This window comes from Lolium perenne, chromosome 3, assembly GCF_019359855.2.
Source record: "Lolium perenne isolate Kyuss_39 chromosome 3, Kyuss_2.0, whole genome shotgun sequence".
Classification (NCBI taxonomy): Eukaryota; Viridiplantae; Streptophyta; class Magnoliopsida; order Poales; family Poaceae; genus Lolium; species Lolium perenne.
In genome coordinates, this window is record NC_067246.2 from 98,325,617 (window position 1) to 98,347,199 (window position 21,583).

Genomic DNA, 21,583 nt, shown 5'->3' on the forward strand with positions numbered 1-21,583 from the left:
CACATCCCATTTCTAAATCTACCCTTCGTTGTTCCTATGTTCTGGGTTATTACACATAGGTAATGTTCAAGCCACGAAAGTTCCCAAATGTGATCAAGCATCAACGAATCCATCGCCACCGGCGCCACCGCTCGCCGGAGACTCACCTTGAGCACGAGCTTGACGCGCAGCCTTCTTCCTCGCAATGATGTCCGCCTTGGTCTCGTTCCACCACGCCAGCTGATCCTCGTTCATGCCGTCGGTGCGCATCATCATGATTTCCCTCTCCTCGGCCAAGAGCTCCTTCATGGCCTTGGCTTCTTTGGCTGCGATCATCTTCATGTCAAGCTCGGCCTTCAACTTGGCATCTTCCCTCCTTGCTTGCACCTTGGCAAGCTTCACCTCACTCTTCTTGTCGGTGATGAGGAGCTTGGTCTCCAACGTCTTCATCGTCAATGCCTCCTTGGACTTCATGAGTTGATCCAACTTCTCCCGGAAGCTAGCTGCTTCAAGTTCTACCTTGACCCTCTCCTTGGCCTTCTTGTTACCCTCGGGCTTGCCGGTGTTTCTCCCACTCATGTCCTCCGCTAGTCCGCTTCATCATCCATGGTGAGAAGTGCCTCCTTCTTGCACTTTGCTCGTTGTCCCGCAACATCCACTTAGGAAGATGTTGAAGGATGGAAAAACAATGATGAAATTGAAATTCCTTGTTCTTCGAGCCGGCCATGTCCTTGTACCGTTGTTGAGCATACTTGGGCTGCACAACAATAGTATGAGGAGATGTTTCCACATCATCAACACATAATATGGATAGCTTGTGATGTTTCCACATCATCAACACAAGGAAAACTTACATAGTCCTCCGGCACGCATCCACTAGGGGGGTTGTCGGCCACTTGATCCATGGCAACACTCCAACGAGAACAAGCCGGCTTGATGATGTTCCATCGGCCTTCAAGGGAGCGGTAGGATCTGTCCGCCATGCTCTTCGTGCGAGGCTTCAGCTGGTGGTACAGATCCTCAATGCGCTGCCAATAGCGCTTGCCGCCTTGGTCCACTCCGGTGCACGCATCCATCCCCACCTTACTCCAAGCACGGACCAAGATGGCGTCTTCGATCTCGCTGTATTCGCCGTGCGTGGCTTCGGCGTCGACGAAGAACCGGCGGCAGCCGGATCAACCTCAACCACCTCCTCCTCGTCACCCTCATCCTCCTCCTCCTCATCAATCTCTTCGACGTTGCACTCCCCATCGAATGCATCGATACCGGCGTCCAAATTCACCGCGGAACCGTTCAGCATGTCCATGTAGGATGTTGTGGACTCAACATCGAACACCTTGTCTACGTCCATGGTGGATGGCGGCGGCGCGGGCGGCGCATCGGACGGAACGGAGGGAGGAGAGGGCGTGGCCTTGGAGGGCGGTGGAGGCGCGAGGCCGATGCGGCTGATTGCCTTTGTCCGCACCTTGGCCGGCGCGGCGCCCCTCGGCCCGGCCGCCTTGGTCTTCATCCTGCCCGCCTTCTTGGCAGCCGGCGGGGCTTCGCCCGGTGAAGCGGTGGCCGGCGAAGCTGCCGCCGCCGCATGAGCTTCGAAGAATTGCTTCGGAAACCTCTTCCTCTTCGACGGGATGGTGGCGGAGATCATGGCCGACACCATGCCGGCGTTCGGCGCAGCTCCGACGGGGACATCGACCACCGCGGTCGGAGGAGATGCATCGCCGGCGGTAGGCGGCTCTTGCGGACGATCCATGGCAGCGAGATCCGGGCGGGAAGGGCGCGGGGGAGGAGATCGGGCGGCGGCGGCGGCGGTTGGCTTCAGCGAAATCGTTCGCGCGCAGTGGAGTGGGCGATACTGGTTTCGCCCTCTATCCCCGCTCCCACCCCGCACAAGTAGGGGGCGACGACCCGCCCCGTAATCCAAAACAGCAAAAAACGATGCGGGGACCATCTTTACGGGGCGTGCTAGACGGCCGGGTAGAACCGAAACCCTCAAATCGGCGGTTATTATACGGGTTTGCCCCTTTTACGGGGACCGTTAGACATGCTCTTATGGTTTCTGGCAAAACCTATACAATAGGGGAAAGATATGAGGCTCCAGGTTTTCTGCTGTTTTCTGTCGGTTTCTTCAGTCTTCTTATGGTTTCTGGGTTTTCCGCCAGGTTTCCTTGAGTAGGTTGGGGTTTTCTCGACATTTTTAGAATCTATACCAAATTTGATTTTTTTCTTCAAATTTGATCCTTTTTCATATTTGAATATTTTTTAAAGTTTGACCATTTTATAAAACTAAAACTTTTTTAAGTTTCCAACCTTCTTTAAATCTCAAGTTTTTTAAAATCTATGGACAAGTGAAATTTGAGCAGCACTAATTTGTTCACACTTGTGGTAGCACAACTCTAGCAATACAAAGGAGTCCAGAACGGAGGACTGTGACAGACGACCACCAACAAAACATACTACTATTATCAATACTACTAGTACTCCATCCGTTATTAAATAAGTGGACATCTAGCCTCAAACTTTATCCATGAAAGAGTGTACTTATATGTTTCCCAATGTATATTTTAAATTAGCAAAAGTTATTTCTCTCTCATTGCACGGAAATTAAACCCAATACTCCCTCCGTTCCTTTCTATAATGCCTATTGTTTTTTCACATTTGTTTCAGAATATAAGAGTAAAGCTATGTTTTTTTCTGCAAAGAACCCCTTCCACCGATATGGTCAAGTCCAGAAAATCTGGAAACCGATCTGGTCATGTATTTCTGAGATCTGTTTTCAGTTTCCTATATTTTCTGTGGTATCGCTAGGGGGTTTTGTGTGAAAAAATAGCTCGCGCTAATTTCCGTGCCAAAAAATAATAGGCACTATAGAAAGGAACGGAGGGAGTAATATTCAACACATGATATCTTAATTTTGTACATACACTTAGCCTATTGGAGGTGAAATAATTAAAGAGGAGAGATGTTGGTTGCATCTTCCCAATGCATTTTTTTCTCTCCTTTTACTAATTTATCTTGAAAATCCCGCACGTCTACTTATTTGTGAACGGAGGGAGTACTTGCCATAGGCAGTTCAGAATACATGTCAGACCAACCAACCAAAGAAAAACATCATCAAGACTAGTGCAATGAATCGTTGGGTAGCATGTCCGAAAGGCGAAGTCGTCGAGGTCGCTTAGGCAACGGCCATCTGTCAAGAGAATTTAGTGCAAGTCAATGATCAGATTTTATTTTAAAACAATGTACATATAGATAAGTGTAAGAAAGAATACTTGTTTTCACCACCCTCTGCTATAGCAGTAGTTCTGTGTGCCCCGCCAGGCAACAACCATCTGTCGTTGATCAACCATTTTGAAAAAGTATATGAGTTGCTGAATTGATTTATTTGGCACAATATATGCATTAACTTGTGCAAGAAAGGATACCTGTTTTCATCACCCTCGACATCTGCACTAGTCCTGCAAGTAGACCAAAAAAAAATTATTGAGTGAAAACAACTGAATGATGTGAAAACTAGAGACGAATCTCCAAAGATCCAAACTGGCAGGGCAACTTCCATAGAAACTCCTTTATTCAAAAATCAAGACATACCGTCCTTTATTTAAGTTCAACAAGAGGCGCTGAATAACATCCCTCGGTAGGAACGGAGTTTCTTCCTCATGATAAAAATTCATTCCAACAAACTCCCCATCAGTGTCAATAAGAGGGCCTCCAATCCCAGCCTAGTGAAACAAAAGTAACATCATACAAGGGCTACACACAGGCATCGTTTGATAGGTGTAGTGGTAGCTTACATGTTAAATGTACTGGGAAAGTCCACAAAAAATACCTTGGTGATTTTACAGGTTGAGACGCACAGTTCTACGCAATCGAGTTTGCTCTTTTTGCCAATCAACACTTCCCCCTCTGTAGCCATTATTAGGTTGTGACGCACAAAAAGAGAACCCACAGCTACTACGTTCATTTTTTTTTTTTTTTTGAACACAAGATGGGTCCTAAGGGACCCGAGCTGTCATTAACATTTCAGAGAAATTACAACCCAGCTCACACAAAGGTTCATGCTCTCAGGAACATTGTCTAAAGGGCTACTGCCTAAACGCACACAAAGCAAATTAGCCAATGAACTACCAAACTGTCTAAGCAGAAGAAAACAACTGGAGCCTGCCAGGAGGTCCGGCGAGAACTCGGACACAAATAACCTGCAGTCGCATTCTTCAAGGGCCTCTTTCCATCTCACCAACCGTAGAGCCAGCGGCTCAACCGGCAATCGCGTTGGCAGATGCATCTGAGGTTGATGATTGAGCTGTAGATTTAAATGGCGCAACACCGAGCTCAATACATGAGGATCTTCCCCGCTGAATCTGAGGACCGACATCCGAGACGCTCTCACCCGTCCCAGGCGAATCAACCCGAGCGGCAAGAAGATAGCATAGACAGCTTGAACACCAGCTTGCAATAGGTGTCGTGTGAAACGGCTAGGCGGAATCAGTGAAGGCTTCAAAGTCACCCGCCAAAGAGCATGAGGACGCCATCGACCAAATATTGGAAGGAGCTCCAGCGTCAACACAAAATGGGAATGGATCGGCAATCCAACCTCACTGCCTGCCAACATCTGAATGTAGCTTCCAGCAACACCGGATGACCTCCAGCATATCGGTATAATCGCTGACGCACATAGCTTGCAATGACAGTCTGAGCAGAAAAACAAGAGCACGGTGCAACTCAAGTATTGCAACCATCCCTCGTGTGCAGGGTAAAACTGGCCTGCAACAAGACGCTCAAATCCAAGATTGTGTACATCAGCAGCATGTCCTTGGTCTGCCCATCCATGATAGAGGACTAAAAATTTAGCCAGCATAGAGGGCAACATGAAGGTGCCATCAGGCACGCACTGGAGAGCAGCTCTGAACCGAACAACAAGCAGGACCAGGAGCTCAAGGCCTGTATCACCCACATTGATTCCCAATTGAAGATTCTTCTCTGAGCAGCAGGAATCGCGGCCATCAACGCCGCAAATCCAGGGGAGTTTCGCAAAGTACATCACAGGCCACTTCAACACAGTGAAGATCCACGAGCTGGCGCAAATCTCACCACGAGACCTCACCAAATCGAACTCCACCGACGAACTCTGGTTGCAGCAGTAGATTGATTCCCAGAAAAGAAGCACCACCGGGAGGGGAAACACCAGATCCGAAGCCCACATAACAGATCCGAGGCCAAGCACTCCTCCCATGGCCTCCAGCCCGACCACCATGGCCAGGAACAGAAGGGGAAGAAGAGAAGAAAATTGCCTCCGATCTGGATTATTGGGGAACAGAAACCTACCTAAAAACCTACCTATACACAGCCGGACCTCCCTCCCACTCGCCGCCGGCCACCTTGGCCGCCGGCGACGGGCGGGAGAGAGGCCGGAGCAAGGGGAGAAGAAGGGGATCAAGGGTTGGACTCCACGAAGGGTAAGACGCCACAGGGGCAAGGGAAGTATCCTAGTTTAGATTGACGGCGATAGATACGTGAAACTGAAAATCAGCTACTACGTTCATAGATGAGGTAAGTTGATGCCCACTGATTTTTATTGCGCGAGTACCCCAGTATCCCATGATTTCAACAAGAGCAATGTTGTAGTGTAAATTATAACGGTTCAATACCCCTACTACTCGAAAATCGTCTGGAAGGCAAACTTCGATCTGCAATGATAAGGCTATGTTAGCAAGTATCCAAACTAAAAAAGGAAAAATAAAAATAAAAATAAAAATAGCAACTAGCAGTAACAACCCTCAAGTTATCTTCAATCCTATGTGGTTCGCTAGAAACTCTAAGCAAACTTGCCGAAGTCAGAATTGTTGCAGAGCGTGCATTGCACTCTATAAATACACCACTGCAAGCAAATTTTTTTGCACATCCTACAGAGGCAATCATTTCACTTATCAATCATTGATCAATTAAAACATGGAAACATAATGACTATATAAGAGAGTCATCACCGTCGAATGAAGCAAGTGAGACAACACTATGATTCATTTTCCAAGCAAGATGTTTCCTTGATTTTGAAGATAGTGAGGTAGCACATCGATTAATTTCGAAATCAAAACCTTTGAATGGTTTTCTAAAGATATCCTTGCAGAATGTCTGTTCGAGACCATTAATGATACGCTTGCCTGGCATGATACACAAGTTAAAAGTGCTTGATAAAGTTTTAAGGTGTGCATGTGCAACAATCTAAGCAAGAGAAAATGAATCTAACTTTCCATCTCCTCTTCCTCCCTGCCATTGAGGTTTGATGGCTGTCAGCCATGCCTCTTGGGTCCAGGCTGCAGTTGTATCCTATGAAATGATTTTGCTCACCTCCTGTCATTATCATGTTGAGACCTGGTTCTTCCATCTCATATTCGATTCTTGCTCTTGTAGCATCATCAACCCTGCAGCACAACGTTGAAAACACACCGTGATAAATCCACAAAAACAAAATATCACAGACCATATACAAAATGAGATATTAAACAAGGGAAATATAGAACAAGAAGGGAGTCAAAATAGTTACAGATATTTCACAGCAGATAAATTTATTGAAAACTCCTATGTCTTGTTAAATGTAAGTTGAGGGTGCGGCAGAAATATGTATTAGCACCAACACTGAAATAACAGCCTTAATCAAGTACAATACAAAAAATAACAACCTTAATCAAGTACAGTACACCTGCAGCTTGTTGGGGGTACAAGAGGAGATGGTAACAGATGCAGAGCAACAGGAGATACCAAAAAATCACACAAGTAGAAAATAGCTAACAAGACCTTCAGGACAAACTCATAAACCTTGGAAGCTGTTGTTTGGCTTTTAGAATGATACAGCTAGCACAAACTCAAATAGAAATAGGGGTAGGGGATGTAGTATATGATGACGTAAAAGAGAAGCATGGGTAAGACAAACAGAATGAGGGAGAGAGAGGGCTGCAAGGGCGCGAGAAGGCCGGCCGGGGGCCTTTTGCCCACGGCCGGGCAAGAGGGAGGGGATTTCCTTCTTAATTCTTGCTTGATTAGATTGATACATCTCCTCTCCATGTATAGAGAGGTTTACTTGACTCCCAAGCAAGTCTTACTTGACCCCTAAGCAAACCATAAGACTAACGGGCCCAGGCCCATGACATACTCTAACAGAAATCCTTCCCTCTTGCCCAGCCGTGGGTAAAAGGCTCCCGGCCGGCCTTCTCGCGCCCTCGCAGCCCTCTCTCTCCCTCCCAAACCCTAGCAGCCATATAACAGGTTCATTGGTGTACATACTTTATCATCTCGTGAATCCACAAGAATCGAAGAATGAAAGGTCTTTGTATGTAGGGGGTCTTTTTTTCTTCGGTACGAGAGCAGTTCATCCCAATAAAGTTGCCATCAAAATCAACAAGGGGGCCTCCAATCCCGACCTAGAACAAAAGCGAGGATGAAGTTACGCAAGAAACATGCAATTCACAATGCCTGAAAGTAAGGAAATGCATCAGCTTATACGGTGAAAGTGTATAGATTAGGCTGCCACCCATACCATCATACAGATATCAGTAGAAATTAAAGCAGCTAGCTAGCTAGCTCACCTTGTGGATCCTGCACGTGCTTAGCAGTGGATTAAAGGTTGGAGCAATTGGAGAGGAAAGATCTACTCCGCTTCTGTAGTCTAATGATCCTGAATCGAAATGGCGCCATACCGCCGCAACCTTCCTGTAAGGCTCAAACTTCATGTCCCGATCAAGACTTACAGGTGCAAACCCAGACACTTTTGCGACGTCAACCACGAAAAAGAGATGATAAATATCAGGATTCTGTACCCGCCCAGTGACAATCCTATCATCCGGAAGGCGTACTTTAATCTCAAACGAGCACAAGGAAACTGAATCATCATGAAAGATGAAAGGCGCACTCAATTTCCGAAAGATCTTCTTTCTAGGCCAAGTATGTGGAATCAGATCAATCGATGTCAGGAAACTTGTAACTCCGGGACATGAGGTGTCGATGCATATGCCTGTGCATTCCCGTAACAGGGTATCACCTGGAGAAGGAGATCGAGTCATGTACGTATACATGCAAACTGAATATAAAAAACAAGCTAATAACATGCATGATAAATTATTAGTACCAACCAACCATGGAATGAGGCCAGCGCCACAACGCTCATCCGTAATCTGGAAAGTACTTGCTCATTCAAGGCGCATTTTCTGGATTCACTCGAGCGGCCCAATGAGGTACCATCCAAACCTAGTTGATTAACACGGTAAAATCATGTGTGAGAAATCGAAGTATCGGGGCATAAATTCAAATTTAGACAAATTTAAACTATCCGAATTTTGAACTAAATCCCGAACACTTAGGGGAGTGGTGTTTTGGAACATGGGAGCAAATGCTCCTTCTATTTTGAATTTCATCTTACACATATTTTGAATTTCAAAAAAATTGAAACGAAAAATCCGCACGTACATCTTCACGTGCTACGTGCTCACAAAGTTGTTTCATAAAAAATGGACTTTCCATGTGACGTGTGTAAAAAAGAGAAAATTCAGTCCTAAAAATAATGCTTTTTACACGATAAATTTTCTTTTTTTACATAGACCACAAAAAATATTGATTTTTCGTGAAACTTGACGAATGCACATATATTATGGAGATGTACATGTAGAATTTTTTGTCAAAATTTTTCGACAACTCGAAATATAATTTTTTGGTATAGGGAGCATATGCACCCGGGAGCCGAATTGAATTTCCGAACACTTAGTATGTATCAGAGGGAGTACTAGTTGCGGGAAAAAGCTAAACTTGCGGCATGGACTCACTTGGCCTAGTTACTGGTCTTTTGCAAGGGCGTTGCTCTTCATCGCCTCTCATGAGCCCGCGCTTGTTTTTCATCATCGATCGTTTCAAAACACCTAGACAGCAATGAACAAAATTCGACAAACAGACACCACTAGTGGATCAATGTGGTTGCAAAAGCAATCCAATGGAGGGATTGAACTATCTGCATACAAGAGATCGGAGGGAGAAACTGCAACAAAAAAAAATACCCTAGAGACTGTGGCGGGATCGCTCTAAGGAACTGGGTGGGTTGAAGTATTCCCATATACAACCAGGAAAGAAAGATTGGAGAAGGGATACCTTGTAGAGAAGCCTCTGCTCCGGCCATCGCTTCTGGATTCGTCGACCAAAGGGCCTTTGCTCTCACTGTCCAAATTTTCCTGGAGAAGCGGAGGAGGATGCTGTCACGTCCATAGAGTCCAAGTAGGGTTTGGTGGGTGCCCGCTTCAAGCAAGAAAATGGGCCGCACACGCTGCGCCGGTGGGCTGAACCCATTTTCTGACTGTACTGTTCACCAGCGCTGCTTCCTATCAGGCTTAAGGGTACCACTAGAAAAAGGCCAACCTTTGGAAAGGGAAAATTCGCCGCACGACTCACGAGAGAATGACACGTGTCAGCCTCGCACTAAACGCGCGCGTCACGCGCCCCATCCATTGCATCGAGTACACGCCCGCGCGCATCGCCTTCCGCTGGGTACGCCTGTGATGCTGCTAGAGTACGCGCTCTGTATCGCTGCATATATCGCTATCCTACATCTACGGACTGCTTCTACGGACTGCTGCTACGGACGATACGTGGCTGGTTGCGGTTGGATATTCTGCTGCGGTTGTTTCTCTGATTCCGGAGGCGGATGCACCCCTGCTTGCCAACTCAGTCCGTAAACCTAATCCGTAGGAAAACAGTCCGTATGTGTAGCATTACTCAATCATACGCGAAGGCAAGCATCCAATCGGAAACGAACGAGTACACACCACTTGCATCCGAGCACACGCATGCATGAATCGATTAGCATGCATGCATAGAGCAATCATTTCAGTTTCTTTTCGTGTCTAATGAAAAAGGGAAAAATATATGTTCTATCAAGTACGAGTACAACTATAGGAATACCGAATACAAGTATAATTATAGTCGCGCACAACACACTAGTACAGTTGCACACAACACACGAATACAGTTGCGCACAACACACGAGTACAGTTGCACACAGACGAGTACAAGTACAGTCACGTACACGAGCAGGTACAGTCGCGCACACGAGCAGGTACAGCCACGCACAACACACGAGTACAGTTGAACACACAAGCGAGTACAAGTACAGTCACGCACACGAGCAGGTACAGTCACGCACAACACACGAGTACAGTTAAACACACGAGCGAGTACACGTACAGTCACGCAGACGAGCAGGTACAAACGCGCATACGAGCAGGTACAGTCGTGAACACGAGCAAGTACATGTACAGAAATACAGTGGCGCACACGAGCAGGTACAGCCGCGCGTAAGTAAAGGTACAGTCCCGCACACGGCCGAGTACAGTTAGCGAGTAAAGGGAAACATTGCACCAAATACACTAAAAACAGAAATACTTATCAGTTGAAACACAAGTACAGCTAGGTACACACCACAGGTATAATCATAATATTATTGGAAGTACGAAAAAAAAGTATCTCCAAACCTATCAATATGGGATCTAGTTTTGAAGATCTCGACGCGAGGATCTCAAAAGTGAAAACGGTTCGCAATTTGGACTTACGGTTCTCAAGATATTTCATTTTGAAAAAACGAATCTAGAGAAAAAAGGGAAAAACTGACACAACCCAGTCTTCTCTCTCCTCCCCCATCCCCACCTTGCTTCCCCTTGCGACACGTGGCGAGCAGGAAGACCACTTCCCAGGGATTTTCTGGCACCACAGCGCGCCACTTGTCGCGTGCGGAGCGAATTACCTTCCCTTCGCGAAGGTCGGTCTTTTTCTAGAGTTTTTCGGCTTTTTTGCTTCATAATGAACTTTGATACGGCCCGTTAGACACTCGGCCTCCACACACACTCGTCCATATCAAGGGGAATACAATATGATTATTGAAGAGATTAAGGAGACGGCTTCATCCTTTGCGAAGACGGTCTTCAGACATGAAGGTAGGAATTGTAATGGGGAGCCTCACCGCCTTGCTCGTAGTAGTGTTAGTTTGGAAGCTGGTCGCCATCTGTGGCTCCTGCACCCGCCGATGGGCTTTGTACCCCGCAAAACCTTTTAGTTAATCAATAAAGAGTGGGGATTTCTTAAAAAATAAAATCCGCTCGGGAGCTCCTATTCGGGGCTCGCTGCGTCTGTTCCGGCTTTTCCTATTCATCACCCGCGTGGTTTGATCCGCAGGAGTGTTTGGGCCGCGGCCCATTAACATGCAGGGAGCCTGTAGGCTTTGATTTTCTGGTTTTCGTCGATTTTTTTTCGATTTTACTTGGGGTTCACTTGTATTTCGGGTTTTCTTCGGTTTTTCAAAAAAATTATGCTTTTTCTTTTTTAATAAATTTTAAAGTGGAGTAAAATTTAAAGTTAAGCAAATTTCAAAGTAAGCAAATTTTTAATCTTAGCAAATTTTAAATGAGCAAATTTTGAATCTGGATAATTTTTAAATCTAAGTAAATTTCGAATCTGGGTGATGGTTAGCACCGCCCGTCTGTTCCGGGCGCAACGCTTTGAAGTGTCGTTCCGCGTGGGCCGGCCCACCAGCTGGCTCGCTCTAGAGTCCTAGATCGGTATCATTTCCATCGCTCTATTAACACATTAGTTCGCTCCAGATTGGTTAAAATTGAAATTTTTTGTACGAAATAAAGTATTCTGATTTCAAAATATTCAAATTAAAACAACAGATTTTAAAAAATGTTCAGATTTTTAAAAACCGTCTAGCATTTTGAAAATTGTTTAGATTTTTTTAAAATCATAATTTAAAATATTCAGATTTTCAAAAACTATTCGGATTTCATAATTGTTCATTTTAAAAAGTTCATATTTTGAAAAGTTGTTCGGATCTGAAAAATAGTTCAGCTAAAAAAGTTTATATTTTGAAAATTTGTTCAGATCTAAAAATTGTTCGTATTTTGAAAACTGTTCATATTTTGAAATTTTGTTTGAATTTGAAAAAATGTTCAATTTAAAAAGTTCACATTTTAAAATTTTGTTCATATTTGAAAATTATTCTCATTCTACCATATTGTGAAAAAACAAGAAAAGAGCACAAAAGAAAAAAAAAGAAAACATGAAAAAAAAACAGCTGAAATCCGGCTCAGAAAAATAAAATAGAAAAAAGAACTATAGGAACCCCGACTGGAAGGTTCTAGAAAGTTCCTACAACCGGATAAACCAGAAAAAACCGAATTCCTGCTGGGCCGGCCTATTTGGAGGTACTACGTATTAGCGATGGGAGAAGGTAGGCGTTTCCAGGCTAATGAATGCAACCAGCGTCAAATAGGGATTGCCCATCCGCTCCGGCCGAGTTCTCACCTGGCCGAGTCAGGGGAACGCGCACTCAGCAGGCGGGCGGCGGCGGCGCGGCAGCCCTAGGCGACCCGACGGGAAGCAGAGCAGGCGGGCGGGCGGCGGAGCAGCGGCCAGAGGGAGCAGAACAGGCTGCAGGCGACGGCGCGACGGCGCGACATCAACGACCAGGACGCCAGTCGCCAGGTGCTCTCTCATTCCCCTGATCCCTAATTTCCTATTCCCCCTCAGATTTCGCATCGCATGCCTGCCTATTTGCAACTACTCTAGCAGATTTCGGCCAGCACGCCTGCACGTACTCTAGCAGATAATAAGCACTTAGCAATAGCAGATAATAAGCACTTAGCAATAGCAGTACTGTTTGCAAGCTTGTAAGCATCCAGCCTATTTGCCTGTAATTGACTAATTTGTCTGTAAACATCCAGCTTATACTACTAGCAGATATAGTTTCTTAGATGCAATTACTGTTAAATGCAAGCTTTTAATTGACTAACTTTTCTGTAATATAGATGAAGAAGAAGAGTGCTGCTGGCAGTAGCCTATTTGCATTGTGGGAAATATGGTCTTATCTGTTATGATTGTTTTACTTGATTGAAAAATTTGTTATGGTTGTACTGAAATTATGGTCATGTCTCATGTATAGCAGTCGTTTTCATTGTTATAGTGTCTCGAGGTTTTATTTTTGCGGTGAATACCTACTGACTAAAACTTGGCGCCGCTACTGCTGATAAGAGTTGATTAATTCCGCCCACCTATACTACATGCCCCGCGCCTTGCCGCCATGGATTTGACTCAACTTTTCGTTGCCAATCTGCAGGGCTCGTTCGCAGCAGCAGCCGCGTCCGACCCTCTCTCCGCCCACCATGTTCCGGCCACCAAATGCCTTCGGAGCACCGCGGCCTCCTCACCCCCCTCCATGGCAGTGGCATCAGCAGCAACCTTTCCAGCCGCCGCCGCCTCCCCAACCTGCGGTGGCGGTGGCCAGTTCCTTTTGGCAAAGCAACAATGTGCGTGAGCATCTGAGGAAGCTGCAAGACACTGTCGCCATTTCAACAGCTCTGTGAGTTCCCTAAACCCCTAAAGTTAGCGATGACTATTTACCCGATTCTCTATGGTATTTGTGCTGAAACAAATGCTACCCGATTCTCTATGGCATTTGTGCTGAAACAAATGCTATGGATTGGCAGGATAAAGGAGCTAGAGGAAATCACACTGGCTAGGGATTCAGCCGATGCTAGTGCACCAGAACCAGATTCGTCCGCAGTACAAGTGTCTGCAGGGTCTGGTGGTGCTTCTGCAGACAGGCCCTGTCATTTTGTTGAGCTCGCTAGCGAGCTCAAGATCACCCAAGACACTCACGAATCCCTGGCAACAGATGCAGCTAACTATCTCTGTTCTCAACTTCAGCACCTTCTGGCACCTATCTCTGCTGCTGTTAACCAAGGTGGTCCTTGGGAGGAAACATCGGCGATGGTTAGGTTAGCTCAGAAGCTGCAGAAATCCAAGAGAAATAAGCGATGGAGGAAGAGGAAGAGGAAGCATGTAGCAGAGCTATTCCAGAAGGTGGAACTTCATTCACATGTTTTTATGCTCATATCTTCGTGAAAACAGTTCAGTTAGCATCAGAGCGGCCACAAAATCCAATAAATTGATGATGTTCCTTTTCTTGATGTTGTGTAGGAGAGTGCAGATTTTGAGAGAATCGATCAGGAGGCTGATGAATGGAGGGCTAGGCAAATAGCGAATGACATAGCAAAACGCAAGGTGCCCTGTCTCATTTGTCGAAACTGCTATTTCATTTATAGTAGGACTTCTTTCTGTAGTAAGACATCACTGTTGTTCTTCAAAAATGAACTCGTTGCTGCATGCAGATGGAAAGCATGAAGCAAATTGCCAAGAAGAAAGCAAACGAGGAAAGAAAACGTCTAGAATCGGAGGTAAATATTGCAACAAAATTTTGAATCCTTGTGTGGGATGTGCTTTGGTTATTTGGTTTTGTTCTGTTTCTTTTTTTTGTGCGTGTCTGTGTGGACTATGTTCTATTAATTCTCTGCTAGCACATTTATAACCTAATAATACTTTTAATATTACTGTGTCTTAGATAGGTTAAGCGTAAGCCTTAAGTTATGCAACTGTTGGTTTCTGACCTTTCTCTTGTTTACTTATAAATTTATCAAATTTCTACATGATGCTCTTTCAAAGATTTGTTAAAATTACCAAATAGTTGTCTTTGACATAGCAAAGCCCAACTTCTGTGCTTGATTTCATCTACCTGCTTGCTCAATTGCTGTGTCAGATTTGTGCGCAAGCATTTTTGGTGTTCTTCAGTAGTTTTTTTTTCGGAATTCTTCAGTAGTTTTGTTGTGAAGATTTTCAGCTCTTATAGTTCTTTGTGGAGGTATCTGTGCCTTTATTTGAACTAAATAATATTTGTGGAAACAAATCTGCCATTTCCAGCTTGAGCTCGCGCTAATGGTGGAGAAACTCCAGGAGCTTCGCTCTATAAGGGTTCAAAAACTGAAGAAACAAGGTAAGATATCCCCCATTTAGTGCTCCCCTCCTCTTTCAGCTATATGAGTATATGGACCATATGCTCAAAGGGCATAGGGGCACAACATCTTTGAAACAGTTATTAGACTGGACATTTTCCTTAGTACATCAAGTACTTTAACCGCCCAATCTCTCTCGTAGTCGTAGCGCTAAATGCATGGACAGGGGTTTGAAAGATTGATGTAACCACAATGTTGATTTCTCAATGGAATTTGAGTGTAAAATGACAGTATCCCAGAAAAATGGACTTGTATTAAAACAGAGGAAGTATACTGTCACATTGTTTTCTGATGAATTAACTATTAAGATCTCAGCCATAAGGTTTGAATTATGTACTCAGTTCAAGGCAATGCTTTTACATATGTATCCAAAGTTTGTGTCCAGCTGTGATGATATGGTTAATCTGTTTTGTTCTCGCTGTTGCATGTCATCCATGCCCGATAACTAACATTGGAGACATTTTATATTTCAGGCCATTTTCTGCCAGAAGAGGATGATAAATATCTTGAGCGTGTCAAGGCTGCAGTTGAGGAAGAGGAGCGCCAAGCTGTAACTGCTGCTCGAACAGATGCTGCTAAGAATGCTATTCTCACTGCTGAGGAATCAAGAAAGAATACACATCATACATCTGCTCAAGAAGATGGTCCTGAACAACCTGAAAGTGGCTCAGCACCAGAGCAGAACCAAGGAGATGCAAGCATAAATGAGAAAAGTGATCATGTAAATAAAAAAACAGAACATGTAGGTCAAAAGGTTGAGATAAAAGGGCCTGGGCAGTCTGATTCTGTTACGAATCTGCCTTTTGAGTTCTACCACTATTATCATGGGAGTAGCTATGACATGGGGACACTCATTGAGGTAATCTATTCCAACTTCTGAACTTCATGCAAGTGTCATGGGTTTGTAAGGCAGTGCGAGACACATATCTGATTAGGCTTGCCAATCTTAGAGACTTAGACATGACCTGTTGATTTTCAATGTAAACAGAAAGATAAGCTCACACACAATCATGTGGTTTAAAGTCTATTTCAATAAGCATAGAGTCAAAGATACACTTGCACAAGGATGAAGCATGTTGTCAGCATTGCAATTTTATGGTGCTACCAGCTAACCATTTCTTCAGGCTTTCGTGAGAATTACGTGAAAGTAAAGTACTCCCTCCGATTCATATTACTTCTCTCTAATATGGATGTATCTAGACACATTTTAGTTCTAGATACATCCATATTAGCGACGAGTAATATGAACCGAAGGGAGTAGGATAATTTTATTGAAGTTCTATTTAGCTTTATGAATTTCTTCCAAGTAGGAGATTTGGCTGAACTTCAAACAAATTTCATATTAGTTCAAGTTACTTAATGTTATTCATCTTATCTGTGTTCACCTCTGGTTATAGGTACGCCGAATGTGGGATTCTTTTATCAGACCTGGAGGAAGGTGAGGCTTTTACTTTTGAATGAGGCCGCTTTGTGTATTCTCATGAACACAACAGCTAAAACACACCATATTATATATTTGAAAAGAATCTTTCTCATCCAATGCAAAGTCACTCTATAAATCTGTTTTTTTTTCCGTATTTTCTTAACATTTTGCTTTATAAGCTGGAAAAGAAAGTCATAAGAAATCCATCATGTAATGGTGTTTTTAAATCCTTTGACTTGGGTCCACTATGATAAACTAGTATCTTTGATGAGCGACAAAGTTATAGTTGATTAAGTGTAGAATCAGGTCTTAATGCATTAAGATTTTCCAGGGCTTGTGCATTTTTCAGTCTATTAATTGTATGGTAGTAATATCTTGCTGTGTCGTCGAACTAGATAACAGTTTATGAGTTATGAAAGAATGGGATTTAACATACTATTTTAGCCTCCATCGCAACCATAGTAATGTATTGCTGCAGTGGACAGTAAAATCTCTGCTGTACCATGTTAAACATGTGCTATATCCAATTTTTTTCTAAATGTATTTGTTGTATTCATTTCCATGCAGCCGCATACCTGGCCACTGGATTCAACCACCCACTCCAGCTGATGAGGTGTGGGCATCGTATTTAGTGCAGCCCAAGTAAATCCCTCTGGGTTATAACAATGGTTCTTCTGCCTATCCACTGGGAGCTTTCAGGGCAAGGTAAGCCAGTTGAGTTACTACAATTCATGTCAACCAATGATACAAAAAGTTCATACTGGATACAGTGATTACATTGTCAGACTAAAATTATCCCAGTGAAAGCTCATTGCTCGTGCTGTTGACCTTCTTTGATGAATGCTTGATTTTCGTCTGGGATTTCCATGGATTGCCCAATTTAACTAGAGAGCAAAGTTCTCTGGTGTCCAGGATATTGTAATTTTCAGTTCACCAAATGCTCCATCTCTTGTCCATGTTGATACATGAAAAGTAGAAACCAAATTTCTGGATTGGGGAAAGATCTGCACCTTAATTTCTGATAGGTGATTATCATGTCTTTACTGTCTAGGGTTGCAGTTGGATTTTAGCATATTGCTCGGTGAGATCTTCTCCGTAAGACTGTAATAAAGTGTTAACAAATCAGATATGCCATCAAATTTCCTAGCTTTTCCAGTTGTTCATACTGACTGCCAGAACCCTTAAATAAATGGGAATTCTTATCTGCACTACTGTACTAATGTAGCTCCGAATGCAGTTAGGGATTGAGATATATCTCACAAGTGTGACTGAATTTGATCCTTTAATTTTGCTTGGATAGAGAGCATGCCCTTACCTATCCATTAATAATCTGACATTTTTAAACTTGCGCACCTAATATTGATGGAAACTGTAGCTTTTATTGCATTTACACAGGACATGCCCTAGCAATCAATTGCCAAACTTTAGATCCCATCAAATTTAGTAGCCTTTACTAAACATAATTTATTGGCTTTGTGTTATTTTCACCAAGCCTAAATCCCGAAATTATAAGTTTCTTCCATAATCTGTGCTCAAGAAGGAACAGAGTGTTAGAATGAACACTCAATAGTTGATGTTTCTGTGTTGTGGTGTTGGACAGCTACCCCTCTGTATCCTTACAGTCTCCGTGCATGTGCCAGGTGTTGTACATGAAGCCGCAAACCTTTTTTGACTAACGATGTCTGTGACTTTCTGAAAAGATAATCAATAGTGGTGGCTCCATTCCAGCATGATGGAGATATTTATGTTGAGAAGGGTAACCACAGGTACTTTCTGTGACCCTTTGAGTAGTTCATAACGACCACTAGAACATGACATGAACGAAATGAAAATTCTTTTTTTAATCTCATTGTGGTAGTTTATAATGCATAGAGAATTAGAGAGTAGTGTTTAATGGTGAAAAACTGAGAGCCATTGGAAAATTAAAATATGATGGCGGGTTGATTTCCCTCTGATTGTTACTCTATGGTATTTTGACTTTGCACAAGATCGTTAGATCAAGGAACTGCAAAATATTTCGTTTTACCACACAACAGCAACGCTACAAAATTTTCTGTGCATGGTTCCAAAGTAATACAGGTTGCGAGGCATTTTTTGTGAGATCAAAGGCCTGTAAAGACTTAAACTAAGAAGCCTGTAAAGACTTAAACTAAGAAGTCGTTTGGTATCCATCATTTGGGCCTGGAATCCTCGAATTCATTTTGGAATTCCACAGGTGGGCTGTTTGGTTGCCACATAATTGGGCCATCATTTCATTTAGGAAATCCAGCAAAATGATGCCATGGGTAAACACAATTCCAAGCTGCCTGTCATTTGTGTTTTCTATGGAAGCCATTTACAAATTCAATATTGAATTCTGCTGTCATTTGCAATTCCTGTGGCAACCAAACGAGTGTGCATTTCTGGAATTACAATGTAAATGAAATGAATATTCATTTCAAAATGTTACAAACGAAATGAAAGCCTGGCCTCCAAACGACTTCTAAGATGTTTTGTTTTAATTCCGCAGCTTCAGGATCTATGCAAGGTCCAAGCATGGTATTACTTCTGGATGGATCAAAACATCTTGCCTGGATATCTCATAGATCGCTGACTTAGTTTCAGTGACTGGTGACAGCCAAAAAGAAGATACACTAGCTAATTGATCAGATGTTGACACCATGCGGGCTCAGGTTCTACTGTTGTACAAATAGGCGACAGCAGAAACCTGCAAATCAAAGCAGTAAATATAGACTGCAAGTGGTGCTCCACCGGGTAAACCTCATGAAAGTGAAGAGTAACTTTGGTACATGCCAAATGATCGGCATGGCAGCATGCTCTATCCTTCTTCTTTGGTAGCCTCGCTAAGTGCCGTCGTTCCTGTGATCTCCAACTAGTAAACAGTCGCGACTAGAATTGCAGGAATATTATTTGGAAACCTGCGCTTGAAGTCATTTGTTGGATAGTGATTTTGCATTGTATGCTTGAATTGTCTCTGTGAATGGTAGGTAAGTTATTTGTTAGTCATTCGATTGAGTGGGAAACATATGGAAACTGTAACTTGTTATTCTGGAGCTTTGGATTGTACTCCTATCTTGCAATTGTGAATTAAATTTAATTCTGCAAGTTCAGTTACGATCGCACGAAGGTTGTATTGGTCATCGTTTCAACAAAGTTTGTTCGATCTTCCTCCCTGCAGTAGCATGTTTAGGAAATGATCTCCACCTCACTTGAGTTGGGGCTTTGTGCTTTTCTGTATCCTGCACCATAGATAAGTCTCTTAAGGAAAATATTACAACCTCTGTTTCTTTTTATAAGATGTTTTGGCTTGCCAAAACGTCTTACAGTATAAAAAGGAACCAGAGCGAGTAGCAGTGAAATGGACGCCAAAAGAAGGCAAGAGGTTAGTGAATTGGACGGCACTATCATTCAGTACGAGATATCTATAGAAAATACAATGACAGATCATAATGAGCCCAACCTTTCTTGTAATGCTTGCTTGCTCCTCTCATTCTCTATCTCCTTGAGGTGATTACATAACCAAACACGCTGGATTCCTTTTTCATTAAAAGGACACTAATCATTAAAGCTCATAGGGACAAATTGCTGACATTGGATATCTGGGCAAGATATATCCTTGCTTTCATGAAAAATAGTGCTGCTTTACTCATTGGGAAATTATTGAGTGCACTGGGTTTCTGGGTGTAATAGGAAACAGACGGTCATACGTTGTATGGGATTATGTCTGTTTCTTCCTGGGTTTTCACTACTTCCTACGTTTAGAGAGGAAGGTTTAGAAACAGGTCAATGAAGCTACTCATCTGATTTCTGTATATGCATAAATAAATACACGATTAAGAAAATCAACTAACATTAGGCACATATTTTCTATTTAAGGTCTAAATTAAAGTCTGAATTTCAATATAGTCTGGACGGCTTAGTAACTCCAATATCAGATGACTCACATCTTTACGTGAAATCTGTTTCCAGTTTAGTTCAATTTCGGTAAAACTCCCATCTAATCTGCTATATGTTTCTGACTTGGCCGCTATGGCTCTCACTGTCACAGACAAGTTGACGACTAGCTGAAACGTGTGGGTGGAAAGTGGCTTAACCATATGCCCAAATTGATTAGGCATTGAGTGAGTGCTCTTTTGTTTCACCTTTAGGGTTACTTTTTTTATAAGACGCAAAAGAAAAAACAAAATAAGTTTAAATCACGACATACTTTTGATCTTTTGAACTTTCCATTACCATAGGAACAGTGAACGAAATCCAAGATTTTGACCCCCACCGTAACCCCTGTGGATTTGCATACAATGTGGTGTGACCTAGCAGCTAATTTGTGGTTTATGAACGGCTTCTATATTGTTGTAAAAGGAATATCTTAATATTACAAAGATAACAATTACACCTAGCCACCGCACCAATGAGATATTGAAAGACATCAAGGATGCACACGACCAAGAAAGAAAAGGAGAAATAGCAAAAACTCCATTTTGATGATGAAACACTCCCAACAACATTACTATAACCACCACCGAAGACAACACACGTTTTATCTAGCCAGGCTCAAACACCACCTTTGTGCTTTAGAAGTCGCTCTCGCGAGAAAAATAACTCCACTACAATTTTGTCATTTTTCTAGCGTGTGGATATGATGATTAGCTGCCTCCAACCTCCTGGTCACTCAACGGCGCCAAGATTCTACCAAGATAGTCCACCAAAGAAACCGGAGCTCAGGTTATGCTACGACCTACGAGGATAAAGGCAAAGTTATGCCAGGCCTTTAAGAGGTACAGTACGTAGTTTGCTTACGTGACTCATGCATGTCAACTGCAACATGTTTCAGTTTAAGGGTGTAATAATTACAAGAAACTACGCCAAAATTGACTAGATAAAAGTTCACAATCAGCTAAAAGCGAGTGTAACCGCAGATTTGTACTCTTGTTTACCCGGGCTTGTTTAGCTGATTCGTTAGGATGGTTCAGAAATATATCTCCTTATTTATGATGTCCCCCGTCATCGTGTCGCTCCCCAAGGCGGCACCAGGGCGAACCCTAGCGCTGTCAGAGAAGACAACCCCATAGGAGTTCCTTGCCGCCACTACTGCCCGTCTGCCCGCCTTGTCTGTGTCAGCGGTGGGACCCAACACCGAAGGAGCTGGGGGTGGTAGATCGCAAGTGTCTCCTGTCGCATGCAGCGGCCAGGGCGGAGCTCCCTGGTCGACACAGTAGCGTCAATCGCCTTCCTCGACGACGCACGGTGGTGTGATCTGTAGAGAAGTGGTGGTGCTGCAGATTTTGTGTCCCAGTAGATCCGTCGTCGATGC

General features: G+C 43.5%; 1 protein-coding gene across 2 annotated transcripts; it reads left to right on the forward strand.

Annotated features, from left to right (window-relative positions):
• The first annotated feature begins 12,252 nt into the window (after positions 1-12,252).
• LOC127341972 (U11/U12 small nuclear ribonucleoprotein 59 kDa protein) lies at positions 12,253-19,386 on the forward strand. Of its 2 annotated transcripts, XM_051367912.2 has the most exons (11): positions 12,253-12,486; positions 13,118-13,360; positions 13,488-13,863; positions 13,981-14,064; positions 14,172-14,237; positions 14,758-14,830; positions 15,323-15,708; positions 16,247-16,287; positions 16,840-16,977; positions 17,913-18,038; positions 18,782-19,386. In XM_051367912.2, the coding sequence occupies exons 2-9, from the start codon at positions 13,164-13,166 to the stop codon at positions 16,916-16,918; spliced, it is 1,302 nt and encodes a 433-aa protein (XP_051223872.1). In that variant the 5' UTR covers positions 12,253-12,486; positions 13,118-13,163; the 3' UTR covers positions 16,919-16,977; positions 17,913-18,038; positions 18,782-19,386. The 2 variants fall into 2 exon arrangements, with proteins under 2 accessions (XP_051223872.1, XP_051223873.1); XM_051367913.2 differs by lacking the exon at positions 17,913-18,038.
• The last annotated feature ends 2,197 nt before the right edge of the window (positions 19,387-21,583 follow it).

Coding starts and splice junctions, on each gene's coding strand:
- LOC127341972 (XM_051367912.2), top strand. CDS start 13,164: ATGTTCCGGCCACCAAATGCCTTCGGAGCACCGCGGCCTCCTCACCCC. Junction 14,238..14,757: donor GAAAACGTCTAGAATCGGAG/GTAAATATTGCA, acceptor TGCCATTTCCAG/CTTGAGCTCGCGCTAATGGT. Junction 15,709..16,246: donor ACATGGGGACACTCATTGAG/GTAATCTATTCC, acceptor CTCTGGTTATAG/GTACGCCGAATGTGGGATTC.